Raw genomic sequence first — 16,136 nt, forward strand, 5'->3', positions numbered from 1 at the left:
CTAATGATGTGATCCTGTTATCAATGACATCCAATGTCCATAGTCAGGAAACCATGACTATCTGTTGATCAACGAGCTAGTCAACTAGAGGCTTACTAGGGACACGTTGTGGTCTATGTATTCACACATGTATTACGATTTCCGGATAACACAATTATAGCATGAACAATAGACAATTATCATGAACAAAGAAATATAATAATAACCATTTATTATTGCCTCTAGGGCATATTTCCAACAGTCTCCCACTTGCACTAGAGTCAATAATCTAGTTACATTGTGATGAATCGAACACCCATAGCGTTCTGGTGTTGATCATGTTTTGCTCTAGGGAGAGGTTTAGTCAACGGATCTGCTACATTCAGGTCCGTATGTACTTTACAAATATCTATGTCTCCATTCTGAACACTTTCACGAATGGAGTTGAAGCGACGCTTGATATGCCTGGTCTTCCTGTGAGACCTGGGCTCCTTCGCAAGGGCAATAGCTCCAGTGTTGTCACAGAAGAGAGTCATCGGGCCCGGCGCATTGGGAATCACCCCTAGGTCGGTAATGAACTCCTTTATCCAGACTGCTTCCTGTGCTGCCTCTGAGGCCGCCATGTACTCCGCTTCACATGTAGATCCCGCCACGACGCTTTGCTTGCAACTGCACCAGCTTACTGCTCCTCCATTCAAAATATACACGTATCCGGTTTGTGACTTCGAGTCATCCAGATCTGTGTCGAAGCTAGCATCGACGTAACCCTTTACGACGAGCTCTTCGTCACCTCCATAAACGAGAAACATATCCTTAGTCCTCTTCAGGTACTTCAGGATATTCTTGACCGCTGTCCAGTGTTCCATGCCGGGATTACTTTGGTACCTTCCTACCAAACTTACGGCAAGGTTTACATCAGGTCTGGTACACAGCATGGCATACATAATAGACCCTATGGCCGAGGCATAGGGGATGACACTCATCTTTTCTCTATCTTCTGCCGTGGTCGGGCATTGAGCCGTGCTCAATTGCACACCTTGCAATACAGGCAAGAACCCCTTCTTGGACTAATCCATATTGAACTTCTTCAATATCTTGTCAAGGTACATACTCTGTGAAAGACCAATGAGGCGTCTTGATCTATCTCTATAGATCTTGATGCCTAATATATAAGCAGCTTTTCCAAGGTCCTTCATTGAAAAACACTTATTCAAATAGGCCTTTATACTTTCCAAGAATTCTATATCATTTCCCATCAATAGTATGTCATCCACATATAATATGAGAAATGCTACAGAGCTCCCACTCACTTTCTTGTAAACACAGGCTTCTCCATAAGTCTGTGTAAACCCAAACGCTTTGATCATCTCATCAAAGCGAATGTTCCAACTCCAAGATGCTTGCACCAGCCCATAGATTGAGCGCTAGAGCTTGCATACTTTGTCAGCATTCTTAGGATCGACAAAACCTTCCGGCTGCATCATATACAATTCTTCCTTAAGGAAGCCGTTAAGGAATGCCGTTTTGACGTCCATTTGCCATATCTCATAATCATAGAATGCGGCAATTTCTAACATGATTCGGACGGACTTCAGCTTTGCTACGGGTGAGAAAGTCTCATCGTAGTCAACCCCTTGAACTTGTTGATAACCCTTAGCGACAAGTCGAGCCTTATAGATGGTCACATTACCATCCGCGTATGTCTTCTTCTTAAAGATCCATTTATTTTCTATGGCTCGCCGATCATCGGGCAAGTCAGTCAAAGTCCATACTTCGTTTTCATACATGGATCCTATCTCGGATTTCATGGCTTCTAGCCATTTGTCGGAATCCGGGCCCGCCATCGCGTCTTCATAGTTCGAAGGTTCACCATTGTCTAACAACATGATTTCCAGGACAGGGTTGTCGTACCACTCTGGTGCGGAACGTGTCCTTGTGGACCTATGAAGTTCAGCAGTAACTTGATCCGAAGCTTCATGATCATCATCATTAACTTCCTCCCTAGTCGGTGTAGGCATCACAGGAACATCTTCCCGCACTGCGCTATTTTCCCGTTCGGAAGGGGTGACTATCACCTCATCAAGTTCCACTTTCCTCCCACTTACTTCCTTCGAGAGAAACTCTTTCTCCAGAAAGGACCCGTTCTTGGCAACGAAGATCTTGCCTTCGGATCTGAGGTAGAAGGTATACCCAATAGTTTCCTTAGGGTATCCTATGAAGACGCATTTCTCCGACTTGGGTTCGAGCTTTTCAGGTTGAAGTTTCTTGACATAAGCATCGCATCCCCAAATTTTTAGAAACGACAGCTTAGGTTTCTTCCCAAACCATAATTCATACGGTGTCGTCTCAACGGATTTCGACGGAGCCCTATTTAAAGTGAATTCGGCAGTCTCTAAAGCATAACCCCAAAATGAGAGCGGTAGATAGGTAAGAGACATCATAGATCGCACCATATCCAATAGAGTGCGATTACGACGTTCGGACACACCATTTCGCTGAGGTGTTCCAGGCGGCGTGAGTTGTGAAACTATTCCACATTTCCTTAAGTGTGTGCCAAATTCGTGACTTAAATATTCTCCTCCACGATCTGATCGTAGGAACTTTATTTTCCTGTCACGTTGATTCTCAACCTCACTCTGAAATTCCTTGAACTTTTCAAAGGTTCCAGACTTGTGTTTCATTAGGTAGACATACCTATATCTACTTAAGTCATCAGTGAGAGTGAGAACATAACGATATCCTTCGCGAGCCTCAACACTCATTGGACCGCACACATCGGTATGTATGATTTCCAATAAGTTGGTTGCTCGCTCCATTGTTCCGGAGAACGGAGTCTTGGTCATCTTACCCATGAGGCATGGCTCGCACGTGTCAAATGATTCGTAATCAAGAGACTCCAAAAGTCCATCTGAATGGAGCTTCTTCATGCGCTTGACACCAATGTGACCAAGGCGGCAGTGCCACAAGTATGTGGGACTATCATTATCAACTTTACATCTTTTGGTATTCACACTATGAATATGTGTAACATCACGTTCGAGATTCATCAAGAATAAACCATTGACCAGCGGGGCATGACCATAAAACATATCTCTCATATAAATAGAACAACCATTATTCTTGGATTTAAATGAGTAGCCATCTCGAATTAAACGAGATCCAGATACAATGTTCATGCTCAAAGCTGGCACTAAATAATAATTATTGAGGTTTAAAACTAATCCCGTAGGTAAATGCAGAGGCAGCGTGCCGACGGCGATCACATCGACCTTGGAACCATTCCCGACGCGCATCGTCACCTCGTCCTTCGCCAGTCTCCGCTTATTCCGCAGCTCCTGTTTTGAGTTACAAATATGAGCAACCGCACCGGTATCAAATACCCAGGAGCTACTACGAGTACTGGTAAGGTACACATCAATTACATGTATATCACATATACCTTTGGTGTTGCCGGCCTTCTTGTCCGCTAAGTATTTGGGGCAGTTCCGCTTCCAGTGACCACTTCCCTTGCAATAAAAGCACTCAGTCTCAGGCTTGGGTCCATTCTTTGACTTCTTCCCGGCAACTGGCTTACCGGACGCGGCAACTCCCTTGCCGTCCTTCTTGAAGTTCTTCTTACCCTTGCCCTTCTTGAACTTAGTGGTTTTATTCACCATCAACACTTGATGTTCCTTTCTGATCTCCACCTCCGCTGATTTCAGCATTGAATATACCTCAGGAATGGTCTTTTCCATCCCTTGCATATTGAAGTTCATCACAAAGCTCTTGTAGCTCGGTGGAAGCGACTGAAGGATTCTGTCAATGACCGCGTCATCCGGGAGATTAACTCCCAGCTGAGACAAGCGGTTGTGTAACCCAGACATTTTGAGTATGTGCTCACTAACAGAACTATTTTCCTCCATTTTACAGCTGAAGAACTTGTCGGAGACTTCATATCTCTCTACCCGGGCATGAGCTTGGAAAACCATTTTCAGCTCTTCGAACATCTCATATGCTCCATATTTCTCAAAACACTTTTGGAGACCCGGTTCTAAGTTATAAAGCATGCCGCACTGAACGAGGGAGTAATCATCAGCACGCGATTGCCAAGCGTTCATAACGTCTTGGTTCTCTGGGATTGGTGCTTCACCTAGCGGTGCTTCTAGGACATAATCTTTCTTGGCAGCTATGAGGATGATCCTCAGGTTCCGGACCCAGTCTGTATAGTTGCTGCCATCATCTTTCAGCTTGGTTTTCTCTAGGAACGCGTTGAAGTTGAGGACAACGTGGGCCATTTGACCTACAAGACATATTGTAAAGATTTTAGACTAAGTTCATGATAATTAAGTTCATCTAATCAAATTATTCAATGAACTCCCACTCAGATAGACATCCCTCTAGTCATCTAAGTGAAACATGATCCGAGTTAACTAGGCCGTGTCCGATCATCACGTGAGACGGACTAGTTAAGATCGGTGAACATCTCCATGTTGATCGTATCTTCTATACGACTCATGCTCGACCTTTCGGTCCTCCGTGTTTCGAGGCCATGTCTGTACATGCTAGGCTCGTCAAGTCAACCTAAGTGTATTGCGTGTGTTCCGAGGCCATGTATGTACATGCTAGGCTCGTCAACACCCGTTGTATGCGAACGTTAGAATCTATCACACCCGATCATCACGTGGTGCTTCGAAACAACGAACCTTCGCAACGGTGCACAGTTAGGGGGAACACGTCTCTTGAAATTTTAGTGAGGGATCATCTTACTTACTACCGTCGTTCTAGGCAAATAAGATGCAAAACATGATAAACATCACATGCAATCAAATAGTGACATGATATGGCCAATATCATTTTGCTCCTTTGATCTCCATCTTCGGGGCACCATGATCATCTTCGTCACCGGCATGACACCATGATCTCCATCATCATGATCTCCATCATTGTGTCGTCATGAAGTTGTCACGCCAACGATTACTTCTACTTCTATGGCTAACGCGTTTAGCAATAAAGTAAAGTAATTTACATGGCGTTATTCAATGACACGCAGGTCATACAAAAAATAAAGACAACTCCTATGGCTCCTGCCGGTTGTCATACTCATCGACATGCAAGTCGTGATTCCTATTACAAGAATATGATCAATCTCATACATCGCATATATCATTCATCACATCTTCTGGCCATATCACATCACATAGCACTTGCTGCAAAAACAAGTTAGACGTCCTCTAACTGTTGTTGCAAGTTATTACGTGGCTTGTATAGGTTTCTAGCAAGAACGTTTCTTACCTACGTAAAACCACAACGTGATATGCCAATTTCTATTTACCCTTCATAAGGACCCTTTTCATCGAATCCGTTTCGACTAAAGTGGGAGAGACAGACACCCGCTAGCCACCTTATGCAACTAGTGCATGTTAGTCGGTGGAACCTGTCTCACGTAAGCGTACGTGTAAGGTCGGTCCGGGCCGCTTCATCCCACAATACCGCCGAAACAAGATAAGACTAGTAGCGGCAAGAAGAATTGGCAACATCTACGCCCACAACTGCTTTGTGTTCTACTCGTGCATAGTAAGTACGCATAGGCCTGGCTCATGATGCCACTGTTGGTTATCGTAGCAGAATTTTAAAATTTCCTACGCATCACCAAGATCCATCTATGGAGTATACTAGCAACGAGGGGAAAGGAGTGCATCTACATACCCTTGTAGATCGCGAGCGGAAGCGTTCCAATGAACGGGGTTGATGGAGTCGTACTCGCCGTGATCCAAATCACCGATGACCGAGTGCCGAACGGACGGCACCTCCGCGTTCAACACACGTACGGAGCAGCGACGTCTCCTCCTTCTGATCCAGCAAGGGGGGAGGAGAGGTTGATGGAGATCCAGCAGCACGACGGCGTGGTGGTGGATGTAGCGGGATCCCGGCAGGGCTTCGCCAAGCACAAGCGGGAGGGAGAGGTGTTGCAGGGGGAGAGGGAGGCGCCAGGGGCTGTGGTACTGCTGCCCTCCCTCCCCCCCACTATTTATAGGCCCCCTGGGAGGGGGGGCGCCGGCCTGGAACCCATCTACATGGGGGGGGGCGGCCAAGGGGGAAGGGGGGTGGCTTCCCCCCAAGCCAAGTGGGGCGCCCCCCACCCCTAGGGTTTCCAACCCTAGGCGCAGGGGGAGGCCCAAGGGGGGGCGCCCCAGCCCACTAAGGGCTGGTTCCCTTCCCACTTCAAGCCCATGGGGCCCTCCGGGATAGGTGGCCCCACCCGGTGGACCCCCGGGACCCTTCCGGTGGTCCCGGTACAATACCGATAACCCCCGAAACTTTCCCGATGGCCGAAACTGGACTTCCCATATATAATTCTTCACCTCCGGACCATTCCGGAACTCCTCGTGACGTCCGGGATCTCATCCGGGACTCCGAACAACTTTCGGGTTTCCGCATACTCATATCTCTACAACCCTAGCGTCACCGAACCTTAAGTGTGTAGACCCTACGGGTTCGGGAGACATGCAGACATGACCGAGACGCCTCTCCGGTCAATAACCAACAGCGGGATCTGGATACCCATGTTGGCTCCCACATGTTCTACGATGATCTCATCGGATGAACCACGATGTCGAGGATTCTATCAATCCCGTATACAATTCCCTTTGTCAATCGGTATGTTACTTGCCCGAGATTCGATCGTCGGTATCCCAATACCTTGTTCAATCTCGTTACCGGCAAGTCTCTTTACTCGTACCTTAATGCATGATCCCGTGGCTAACTCCTTAGTCACATTGAGCTTATTATGATGATGCATTACCGAGTGGGCCCAGAGATACCTCTCCGTCATACGGAGTGACAAATCCCAGTCTCGATCCGTGCCAACTCAACAGACACTTTCGGAGATATCCGTAGTGTACCTTTATAGCCACCCAGTTACGTTGTGACGTTTGGTACACCCAAAGCACTCCTACGGTATCCGGGAGTTGCACGATCTCATGGTCTAAGGAAAAGATACTTGACATTGGAAAAGCTCTAGCAAACGAACTACACGATCTTTGAGCTATGCTTAGGATTGGGTCTTGTCCATCACATCATTCTCCTAATGATGTGATCCCGTTATCAATGACATCCAATGTCCATAGTCAGGAAACCATGACTATCTGTTGATCAACGCGCTAGTCAACTAGAGGCTTACTAGGGACACGTTGTGGTCTATGTATTCACACATGTATTACGATTTCCGGATAACACAATTATAGCATGAACAATAGACAATTATCATGAACAAAGAAATATAATAATAACCATTTATTATTGCCTCTAGGGCATATTTCCAACAGCAGCAGCTACACCGGAGCAGCCCCTGAACCCCGCCTACACATCAGACTCTCCCGATTGGGAGGTCTGGTTCGCATTCGAGCATGGGGAGCAACGCCGGCGCGGCGTCCAGCACGTGTGGGCTGGCACCCCCGCCGCCCCTCGTCGTGCGTGACGAGGACCAGGAGGAGGAGGCCTCCTACCAGGCGTTGTTGGCGGCTGCCTCCATGAAAGCAAGGAGAAAAAGTGACGCAAGGCGGCGGCGGAGGAGGAGGCGTACCAGGCGCGCCTGACGGAGGCCATCGCGCTCTCCGCTGCCGACGACTGCGTCGTGCTGCCGCTGATGCCGCCGTCCCCCGCCAAGGCCGAACCGGCGCCGACCCCCGTCATGCCCGAGTGCAACACATGGAACAGGTGCGTGCACGAGTAGGTCAGCGCACCACCCGTCTGGCTTGGGACGACGCCGGCGCAGCAATGACGGCAACGCAGGCTGGCAGAGGAGCGCCGGGAGGGCGAGCGGCTCGAGCAAATGAAGCACGACGCGAAGGAGGAGGAGCATTGTGCCCGCCGTGGGGAAGCCCAGCCGGCGGTGGAGGACGTCGCCAGAGCCTGGGAGACGACGTTCCCCTGGGCTGGCCCGGCGTGACGCTCATCGACCTCATCGGCCCCGACAGACGACGAGGACGCCTAGCGTAATGCACCTCTTCCTAGTTTTTAGTTTTATTAAATGTTTTTATTTAATATAAAGTTGACTCGTGGACTCCCACCGGCCTTTGTGTCCGGCATTAATGTTTAATTAACATTTTTATTTCCAAAATATTTGTGGTATTTTTTTTTCACACGACCACAAAAATGTATAAGGCCTGCGTTGGGTGTAAGCGCCAACCAAAACACGAAAACGAATATGAGTGTCCGCCGGGCAACCCAGACGGACAAAAAACAAACAAAATCATTCTCCGTTTGGGTTGACCGGTTGAAGTTGCTTTAAAAGCATGGTTAATAATACAGCCAACGGTCGGCTATAAGGAGTTGCCATGTCATCTAGAGTCAACATTACAACCGGCATGTATAATAGTAAATTTTTAATGTGTACTACTTTATTAGTTGTTGGCCCATCTTACATCCTCACAAAGCATCTTGGGTCTTGTATTGCAGCCGGCTACTAGCCAAGAGCCCGCTTCTTTTCTCTTTTTTTTTATCTCTCCTTCAACTAAGCAAAGATATAATATTTTATTCATATTATAGCATGCTTATGTTACCTTATTGTACTTGCTATAAGGCTATGTGTTCTTGCGCTGAGACTTTTTTTTTTGAGAGAGAATTCTTGCGCTGAGACTTGCGGACACATGCGTCGGGATGCCAATCATCAGAATCAGAGGTGGGTGTTTGGTAGGGAGCGGATTTCTTTTCCGTAGCAACCGGCGGGGAGAAATCCATCTGCAAACCGGACCAACGGACACCCTGCTTCGTTTCGTTTCGTTTCGTTTCGGATAGCAGGACAAGATAAAGAAGACGCCCGACCGTTGACGCGGACAACCGCGGCACGCGCTGGGCCGTAGTGTGACGTGAACTTTTATTTATTTCGCCACACGCTGATCTTTCTCCTGAAACACGTGGCTCCCAAGTCTCCACGCCGCACTAGAGTGCGTACATGCGATCCAGCGCAAAATATATTAAATCGATGCCGGACGTGGCTTTTATCCAGTTCCATGCCGACAAACACGAGGAAAACGTACCACCACTGGTTTGTGCCAATCCGAGTAACTGGTAAGCAAAGCTCGCTCCAAATTTGACGCGTCACTCACGCGTGCTTCTCGCTGCGTGAAATACTGGGCCAGGATATCTCACTGAACTTGACGGTAGTGCCACCTCGTTTACAGGCGGTCTTAATAATAGTCATGCTTGTGGGGAAAATGAAGCTCAAACTGTGCGTGCTTGTTGTGGTCGGTCCGAATGTTGCTGACCGAGAGGCAAATTAATGTTACACCAGGCAGGACACGGACGTCAATGCGAGGAGGCAGCCATGGGCCATCCGTTTATTTTCCTTGCATGCGCGCGGATGCGATAAGATTGGCAGATATGTTGTGACGTGGATTTGACAAAGCGCCTACCGTTTCGTTCCAATCGACTATGAACGACAAAAACCCGGGTCAAATTCCGAAAGTGCCTTTCTGCTCCCGAGCTCATTTGAGCTCGGTGAACAGTAAAATCAAAAAATATTAAAAAAATTTAAATTTTTTTGAGAGAAACATTGACAAAAATTCTAAGTGCCTGCAAAAATTTATCATGAAATCACATTCCTGTAAGGCGTGGTAAAAAAAAAATTCAGTGCTTCAAAATGCTTTTGAAAGTAGCTGTTTCAGAGTACTGTTTTTTGTTTTTTTGGCCATGCCTTCTAGGAATGTGATTTCATGACGAATTTTTGCAAGCACTTAGAACTTTTGTCAATGTTTTTGAGCTCGGGTGCAGAAACTCCGCGTCCGTCAAATTCAAGATATATCTCCCGATCGAAAAGGATCAAATTCAAAGATACCAGGATGCGCAAGACTGCACCACCGGCTATCTCTATCTCTCAGACACAGTTTTTCTTTGTATTACAAGACGGAGAACACAGTGTCTGAGAGATAGAGATATCTCAGACACTGTGGTGAGAAATACAAAGCTGGACTAGTAATAACTCGTAGGATGTACTGGTTGAATACTGATCTCGCATGCCCAAGATCGATCGTGCCAAGGCATGCCGGACAGGGAGGGGCACGCGCCGCGCCGGAGCCGGCAGCCTGGTAGTCGGGGTGAACCGCACGCGGGATCCTAAACGTGGCGCTCGCTGACAGGACAGGAAGACGACTCAGTCCGTCGGGGTAATCCCTTTCTGCCGCTGCTTTTTCCGAAGAGCGCCTTTGTTTACCTAGTGTATTTACATAGAGCTTGCTCGCCCCGGTGATTGCTTAAGAAAACGATGGCAACTGTGTGTCACCCATTCTCAAGCACGAAATAGCGCGTATTTCTCACCACGCGTTCTCCGTCTCCTTCAGATGTATTCTTATAGTGTCAAAAAAACGTTTCTCGTTTTGAGACAGAGGAAGTATACTACATTTGCTACATGAGCCGTCCAATCTCACACCCGCATGTGCCACTGCAGAATTTAACATTAAGACCCTGTTTACGGTGCAAAAATGTACTCAGTTCTGTGGCATGCATAGCTGGATGCCGTAAAGTCGTCCCTTTAGACCTTGGTGTGTGGGCATATGTTGATTGTTGGAGTAGTTGGCAAATTGAAGAGAGTAAAAATTGTACTCGTATTGAGAAATATTCCATCAAAGAAAAAATCCGCTTCATTTTGCTTCACTTGCCAGTGTTAAATGTTGGAGTTGACTTCCCGGTAGTCGTAGTCTCATTTCATTTCTTTTTTTACTTTGCATATAAGATTTATCATAAATCAAACTTCATAAAGTTTGCCCAAGTATATATATGAAAAAAAATGGACAACCACAGTACCAAATCAATATCATTATATGAATCATGGAACTAATTTTCATATTCTATATCTTTACTACTGTAAATGTTTATAATTATTAATGCAAGGCTAGTCAAACTTTATAAAGTAAGGCGGAACTTACTCTTGTACAAGGCTGGTCAAACTTTATTAATATAAGATTTCTTTTTTACTCTGCATATAAGATTGATAGTCTCACGGTAGTTGCCAGAATCATAAAATCACAAACGTTTGATATATACTGGCAATAATTTCCTACAATCATAAATCATATATTGTACTGACAATAATGTAGAGCCAATCCAATCAATTTGGATTGTTAAAAACACATCATCCTATGATAGAATTGAGATTCTGCCAACTTTCCATGTGTGCTTAGATTCTAAGATTGTAGAATCGTTTGATAAAATTGAGATTCCGACAACTTTACACATGTGTGGTTGATAGGAGTTCAATTATACTCGCAAAGCCTATGTATGTTTCTTTCTACTACTTTGGCTTATATGCAATCTCAAAGTAGATAAGAAGTCATACTACCTTCGTTCCAAAACATAAAGCGTAGTTTGGCTTTCAAAAATACTTTGACCAACAATTAGTGAAATAACATGTGGTTTATGTTACACAAAATATACACCATTGGATTCATATTTAAAAGTACCTTTTGTATTGTAACCGTTACCTAAATATTGTATGTGAGATTTACGATTACAATTTTATAGGGTCAAACTGGGCTTTATATTATGAAACGGCGGAGGAGAGTATTATTTTGTCCATTTTGTTCCCTACTAAGCAAGAATAAGGTTCTCTCCGCCTAGCCCCCTTCCTGGTGGTGATTCCAGCGTTGTCGAAGGGCGTGTGGAGGTTTGTTTCCGTCGGATCTTGAGGGATACGATCGTTTAGGGACTTAGCATGACGACTTCTCAACTATCTTTGTTGGGTTACCCGGCTCCGGTGAATGAGGGGTGATGACGGCGGCACGCCTTTGGCTTGCTTCAGTGTTTATAGTCATCGTTAGGTGCTCTATGGACCTAAATATAACTTTCAGTTCTAGTGTTCTTTGTACAACCTTGACCGTTGATGAATATATCAGACGTTTTTCCAGAAAAAGAAAAAGGAAAAGGAAAACAACGACTCAACGCGTTGTGGTAACCAGGATATGTCCTCACATAGAACGGACAGAAACCATGGAGGAGGCATCTGGAAAACCCCCGGCAACAGACTCTCCTCTATTTATGCGCGCCGGAACCACATAAACCATCCCAAAACACGGCAGACAGAGCAAAACCTCCCTCCCTGTTACTTGCAGCTGCAACGCTTTACCTAGTTCTTTATATCCAATCTCGCTTCACCAAGAACAAGAAGAATACCCAAATCAGAAAAAGAAACAGAAAGATCAACCGTAAGCGCCGGATTGTCCATTTCCGCTCCAGAAGAGAACAGAAGGCGTGATTAGCGAGAATGGTGGCGATCGAGAACCAGAGCCAGGCCCAGAGGCCGGCGGAGCCCGCGAGGATCCCCAAGGAGGCGCGGCGGCTCCTGCACGACCTGGCGGCGGCGTGGCCGAACGTGGCTGACTGCCGCGCGCTGGAGGTGGTGCCGCTCAAGGGCGCCATGACCAACGAGGTGTACCAGGTGCGCTGGCTCACCGCCCCGGCCGGCGGCGAGGCGGGCGCGGGGGCGGGGGCGCTCAAGGAGAGGGAGGTGAGGAAGGTGCTCGTGCGGATTTACGGCGACGGCGTCGACCTCTTCTTCGACCGCGAGGACGAGCTGCGCACCTTCGAGTGCATGTCCCGCCACGGCCAGGGCCCCCGCCTCCTCGGCCGCTTCCCCAACGGCCGCGTCGAGGAGTTCATCCACGCACGGGTACGTGCACAACACAACGCGTCTCAACAAAATAACCACTCTATCAAATCGTTTCTTCCTTTCAGTTTTTCTTGGTTTAAAGGCCATTTCAGAACTGGTCTCCTCTGTTTTTTTTTTTTTTGGCGAACTTCTTTCATGAACTGCCGAATTGCTCTGTTTTCTGTAAGAGTTTTTCATGCCACTTTGTTTCTTTGCACGAATGATTCAGTTATTTTTAGTGCACTCGTGTTTGGTGGAATTTTAGTAAATTTAGTGCTAAAGTTAACCAGGACCCGGGAGTGTGGAATTTGTTCTTGTCAAATTAAATATGCAAGTTAGGCTTAAACTACTGCTTTCTTGATATACTTTAGGAGATTCTACTGGCATGCGGCCGACTAATTTATTGCAGTGTGGTTGTCGTTCGTCGAATGTTCTGCCGTGGGAATCTAGCATTCTAAAATTTCAGAAAGAAAATATTTAGTCTTATCCATCAGTTCAGAAAGAAAATATTTCTTCAAGCCATTAGTCAATGAACTCCCATTAAACCGGAATTACTTATGTCCCACCCATGTGACTTAGTCGAAAGCTACCCTTTGTTTGTGCACTAGCGACATCTCCCAGATGTTACATGGACAATCTTTTTCTTTGCAAGGCTATGTCATCAAATGAAATCTCTCTTCCTTAGATTATTTCTTGCCACCTCGATAAATTTGTGGTGTGAAGTCAATAGCTTACGATGTTGTATTTGTCAAGTAGTCGATGATCTATAACTGCACATACGACCGCGGGGAACATCTCTCTTAGAAAAGCCATGGCATGAAAGCAATTGATTTGACTTGAGAAAGCAGGCACAAGACCAAGTTGGCAAAACAAAACCAGCTCAGTTGGTGGCAAAGTATGTTTAGAATGAAGTAGCTTAGGCAGATCATGGTCCAACTCACTTTCCAAGTCCCTTTGAAGTGTGAGTCATGCTATAGCCAGAGGATGAGAGGGCGCCGTAGCACGTTCTAGATTCTTTAGATCACTTCATTATTTGCGTCGCGCTCATAAATAAAAGGGAGTATCTTGTGGTGTTTTCTGGGGCGAACAAAAAGGGGTGGGAATGGAATACGGTTCATTGCTATCAGAACTTTTTTGCTAAAGCTGTCCTTGGAAAATGATAGGAATATTTGCTACCAAGGTGGCCAAACTATCCATCTGTTTGTAAACACAAACTAATGCAAATGTTCTTTTCAGACGCTGTCGGCTCCCGATATGCGCGATCCTGAAATTTCAGCTCTGGTGGCTACAAAACTGAGGGAATTCCACAACCTTGACATGCCTGGTCCCAAGCATGTGCTCCTCTGGGACAGACTGAAGTAAGGGCAATCTTTAGTTCTTGCACAAATGATTTATTTGTCAGGCTTACAACTCACAAGTATGGAACTGAACCTGGTGAATCTTTTTAATGAAGGAACTGGCTCAAAACTGCCAATAACCTGTGCCCAACCGATCAGGCCAACGAACTACGCTTGGATTGCCTGGAGGATGAGATCGCCTCGCTGGAGAAGGAATTCTCAGGGGATTACCACCACTGGATTGGTTTCTGCCACAATGATCTACAGTATGGCAACATCATGATGGATGAAGAGACCAACATGCTGACCATCATTGTGAGTTTCTATGCATTCGAAAGCAATTCCTTATAGTCTTAATTATTTGGTGTATGGAAATCATGTAACCTCTCTTAAAAAAAAATCATGTAAAATATGCAAATGGGGATTCTCTTGCACGTTGGTAGGCTGAACTCCCAAGTTTCTCATCTCATGCAACCTTGTCTTCAGTTTTGTTCCTTACGACTCGGCATCCTAAGGTGTCACGCCTCCACTAAAATCAGAGTTTTAGTCTTGGAGAGTACGTGCAGCATGAAGAACCAATGCTTTCTTTTCTTGTTGTATATGCTGTGTACCAACCTGCCATGGGTCATGACAGTTTCTTAAGGAAGTCTGAAGTTTTATCCCACCTTGTAGCAAACTGCCAGACATCCTATATATAGTTGGCAAGTTGGTTTGATCTTATTTTCTGCCCTCTCGTGTGCTTACAGGACTACGAGTATGCAAGCTTCAACCCAGTTGCATATGACATCGCTAACCATTTCTGTGAGATGGCGGCAGACTACCATTCGGAAAAGCCTCATATACTGGACTACAGTAAATATCCAGGTATTGCATTTCCCATTTAACTTTGCTTGTATTTTCGTTCAGCCTTCACTCCAGCTTATTTGTTAACTTCTTATTCTGCGGCAGATATCGACGAGCAGAGGCGTTTCGTGAAGACTTACCTGAGCACTTCTCGTGAGTACAATACTCCATTATCTTGGTTCGATTGTCCGACGACTCCTTTCATGCTAATACTTCTTTGTTGGGCAGGCGAGGAACCTGAAACGGAGGAGCTGGAGAATCTGCTCCAGAGCGTGGAGAAGTACACGCTCGCGAGTCATCTGGTTTGGGGCCTCTGGGGAATAATATCAGTGAGTTCATATTCGGGTTCGCTAACCAAGTCATGACTGCAATCATATGCGCTGCTATCTTCTAACTTTCGTTGTTTTCTTTACAGGATCGTGTCAGTGACATCGACTTTGATTACCAGGAGTATGCAAGGCAGAGATTCGAGCAGTACTGGCAGAAGAAGCCTGCCGTCCTAACCTCATGAATAGCTGTACCTATTGCTTCAGGAACTCCCTGAGGGCCTGTGCTGCTGCACACAAACTGTGCAGTGTTACTAACACACATATCCCCTGGCTGGGATAATGACAGGAAGGATATGAAAGAAGCATACTATTACAAGGAAGCATAAGCCCGTTCCAGGGTCAGACGTTCCCATTTCGAACCTTGACAAGGTCCAGCTTCAGAAAGGAAGCTGTCTATGGGGGCTTTGGTTGATTGTTTATAGGTATAGCCTCGACGGCTCGACGCAACGATGATAAAGCCTTGGAGTTGCATTTTGTATGTTGTTTTCCTAAGCACCGCTGGTGGTGTTCGTGTGATTTTGTGCTAGTAATGTATGTATACTTGACGGACAAAGTATGTACTATAAGACATCTCGTGAAAGAAGTAATTTCCTCACTTCCAAAGCTAAGGGTTCACCTTTTTGGAATGGGATCCAGAAAGTTATGCCAGCCTTCACGTTAGGAGCCAAGTTCTGCGTCAACAACGGTACCTCAACGCGATTTTGGCTAGACCATTGGTTTGGTACGGAACCCTTGTGGCGGAGTCATTTCGCTGCCTACCAATTAGTCACCAACGTTGATATCAATGTGGCTGACGCGCTTAGTTCCAATCCGCCCGCTGTCTCTTTCAAAAGACCCCTCCTCGCTAACGAACGAGCCTGTTGGGACGGGCTTGTTGCTGCTTTGGATAGAGTGGTTCTCCGCCTTGAGGCCGACTCAGTCTCCTGGGCCCTCTCGCGCTCTGGGAAGTTTTCTGTCCAATCCCTTTACAACAAACTGACCGAGGGACCGACCCTGGACATAGCTAGGGGGCTATGGAAAGCGTCTATT

General features: G+C 46.3%; 1 protein-coding gene across 1 annotated transcript; it reads left to right on the plus strand.

Moving 5' to 3' along the window:
* Positions 1–11,924: 11,924 nt before the first annotated feature.
* Positions 11,925–15,710, plus strand: LOC109757984 (probable choline kinase 2). Its single transcript, XM_020316828.4, has 7 exons — positions 11,925–12,619; positions 13,835–13,956; positions 14,052–14,250; positions 14,682–14,799; positions 14,884–14,931; positions 15,007–15,107; positions 15,194–15,710. Exons 1-7 carry the CDS (start codon positions 12,215–12,217, stop codon positions 15,287–15,289), a joined length of 1,089 nt encoding a protein of 362 aa, XP_020172417.1. The 5' UTR covers positions 11,925–12,214; the 3' UTR covers positions 15,290–15,710.
* The last annotated feature ends 426 nt before the right edge of the window (positions 15,711–16,136 follow it).

This window comes from Aegilops tauschii, chromosome 3 (genome assembly GCF_002575655.3).
Source record: "Aegilops tauschii subsp. strangulata cultivar AL8/78 chromosome 3, Aet v6.0, whole genome shotgun sequence".
NCBI lineage: Eukaryota > Viridiplantae > Streptophyta > Magnoliopsida > Poales > Poaceae > Aegilops > Aegilops tauschii.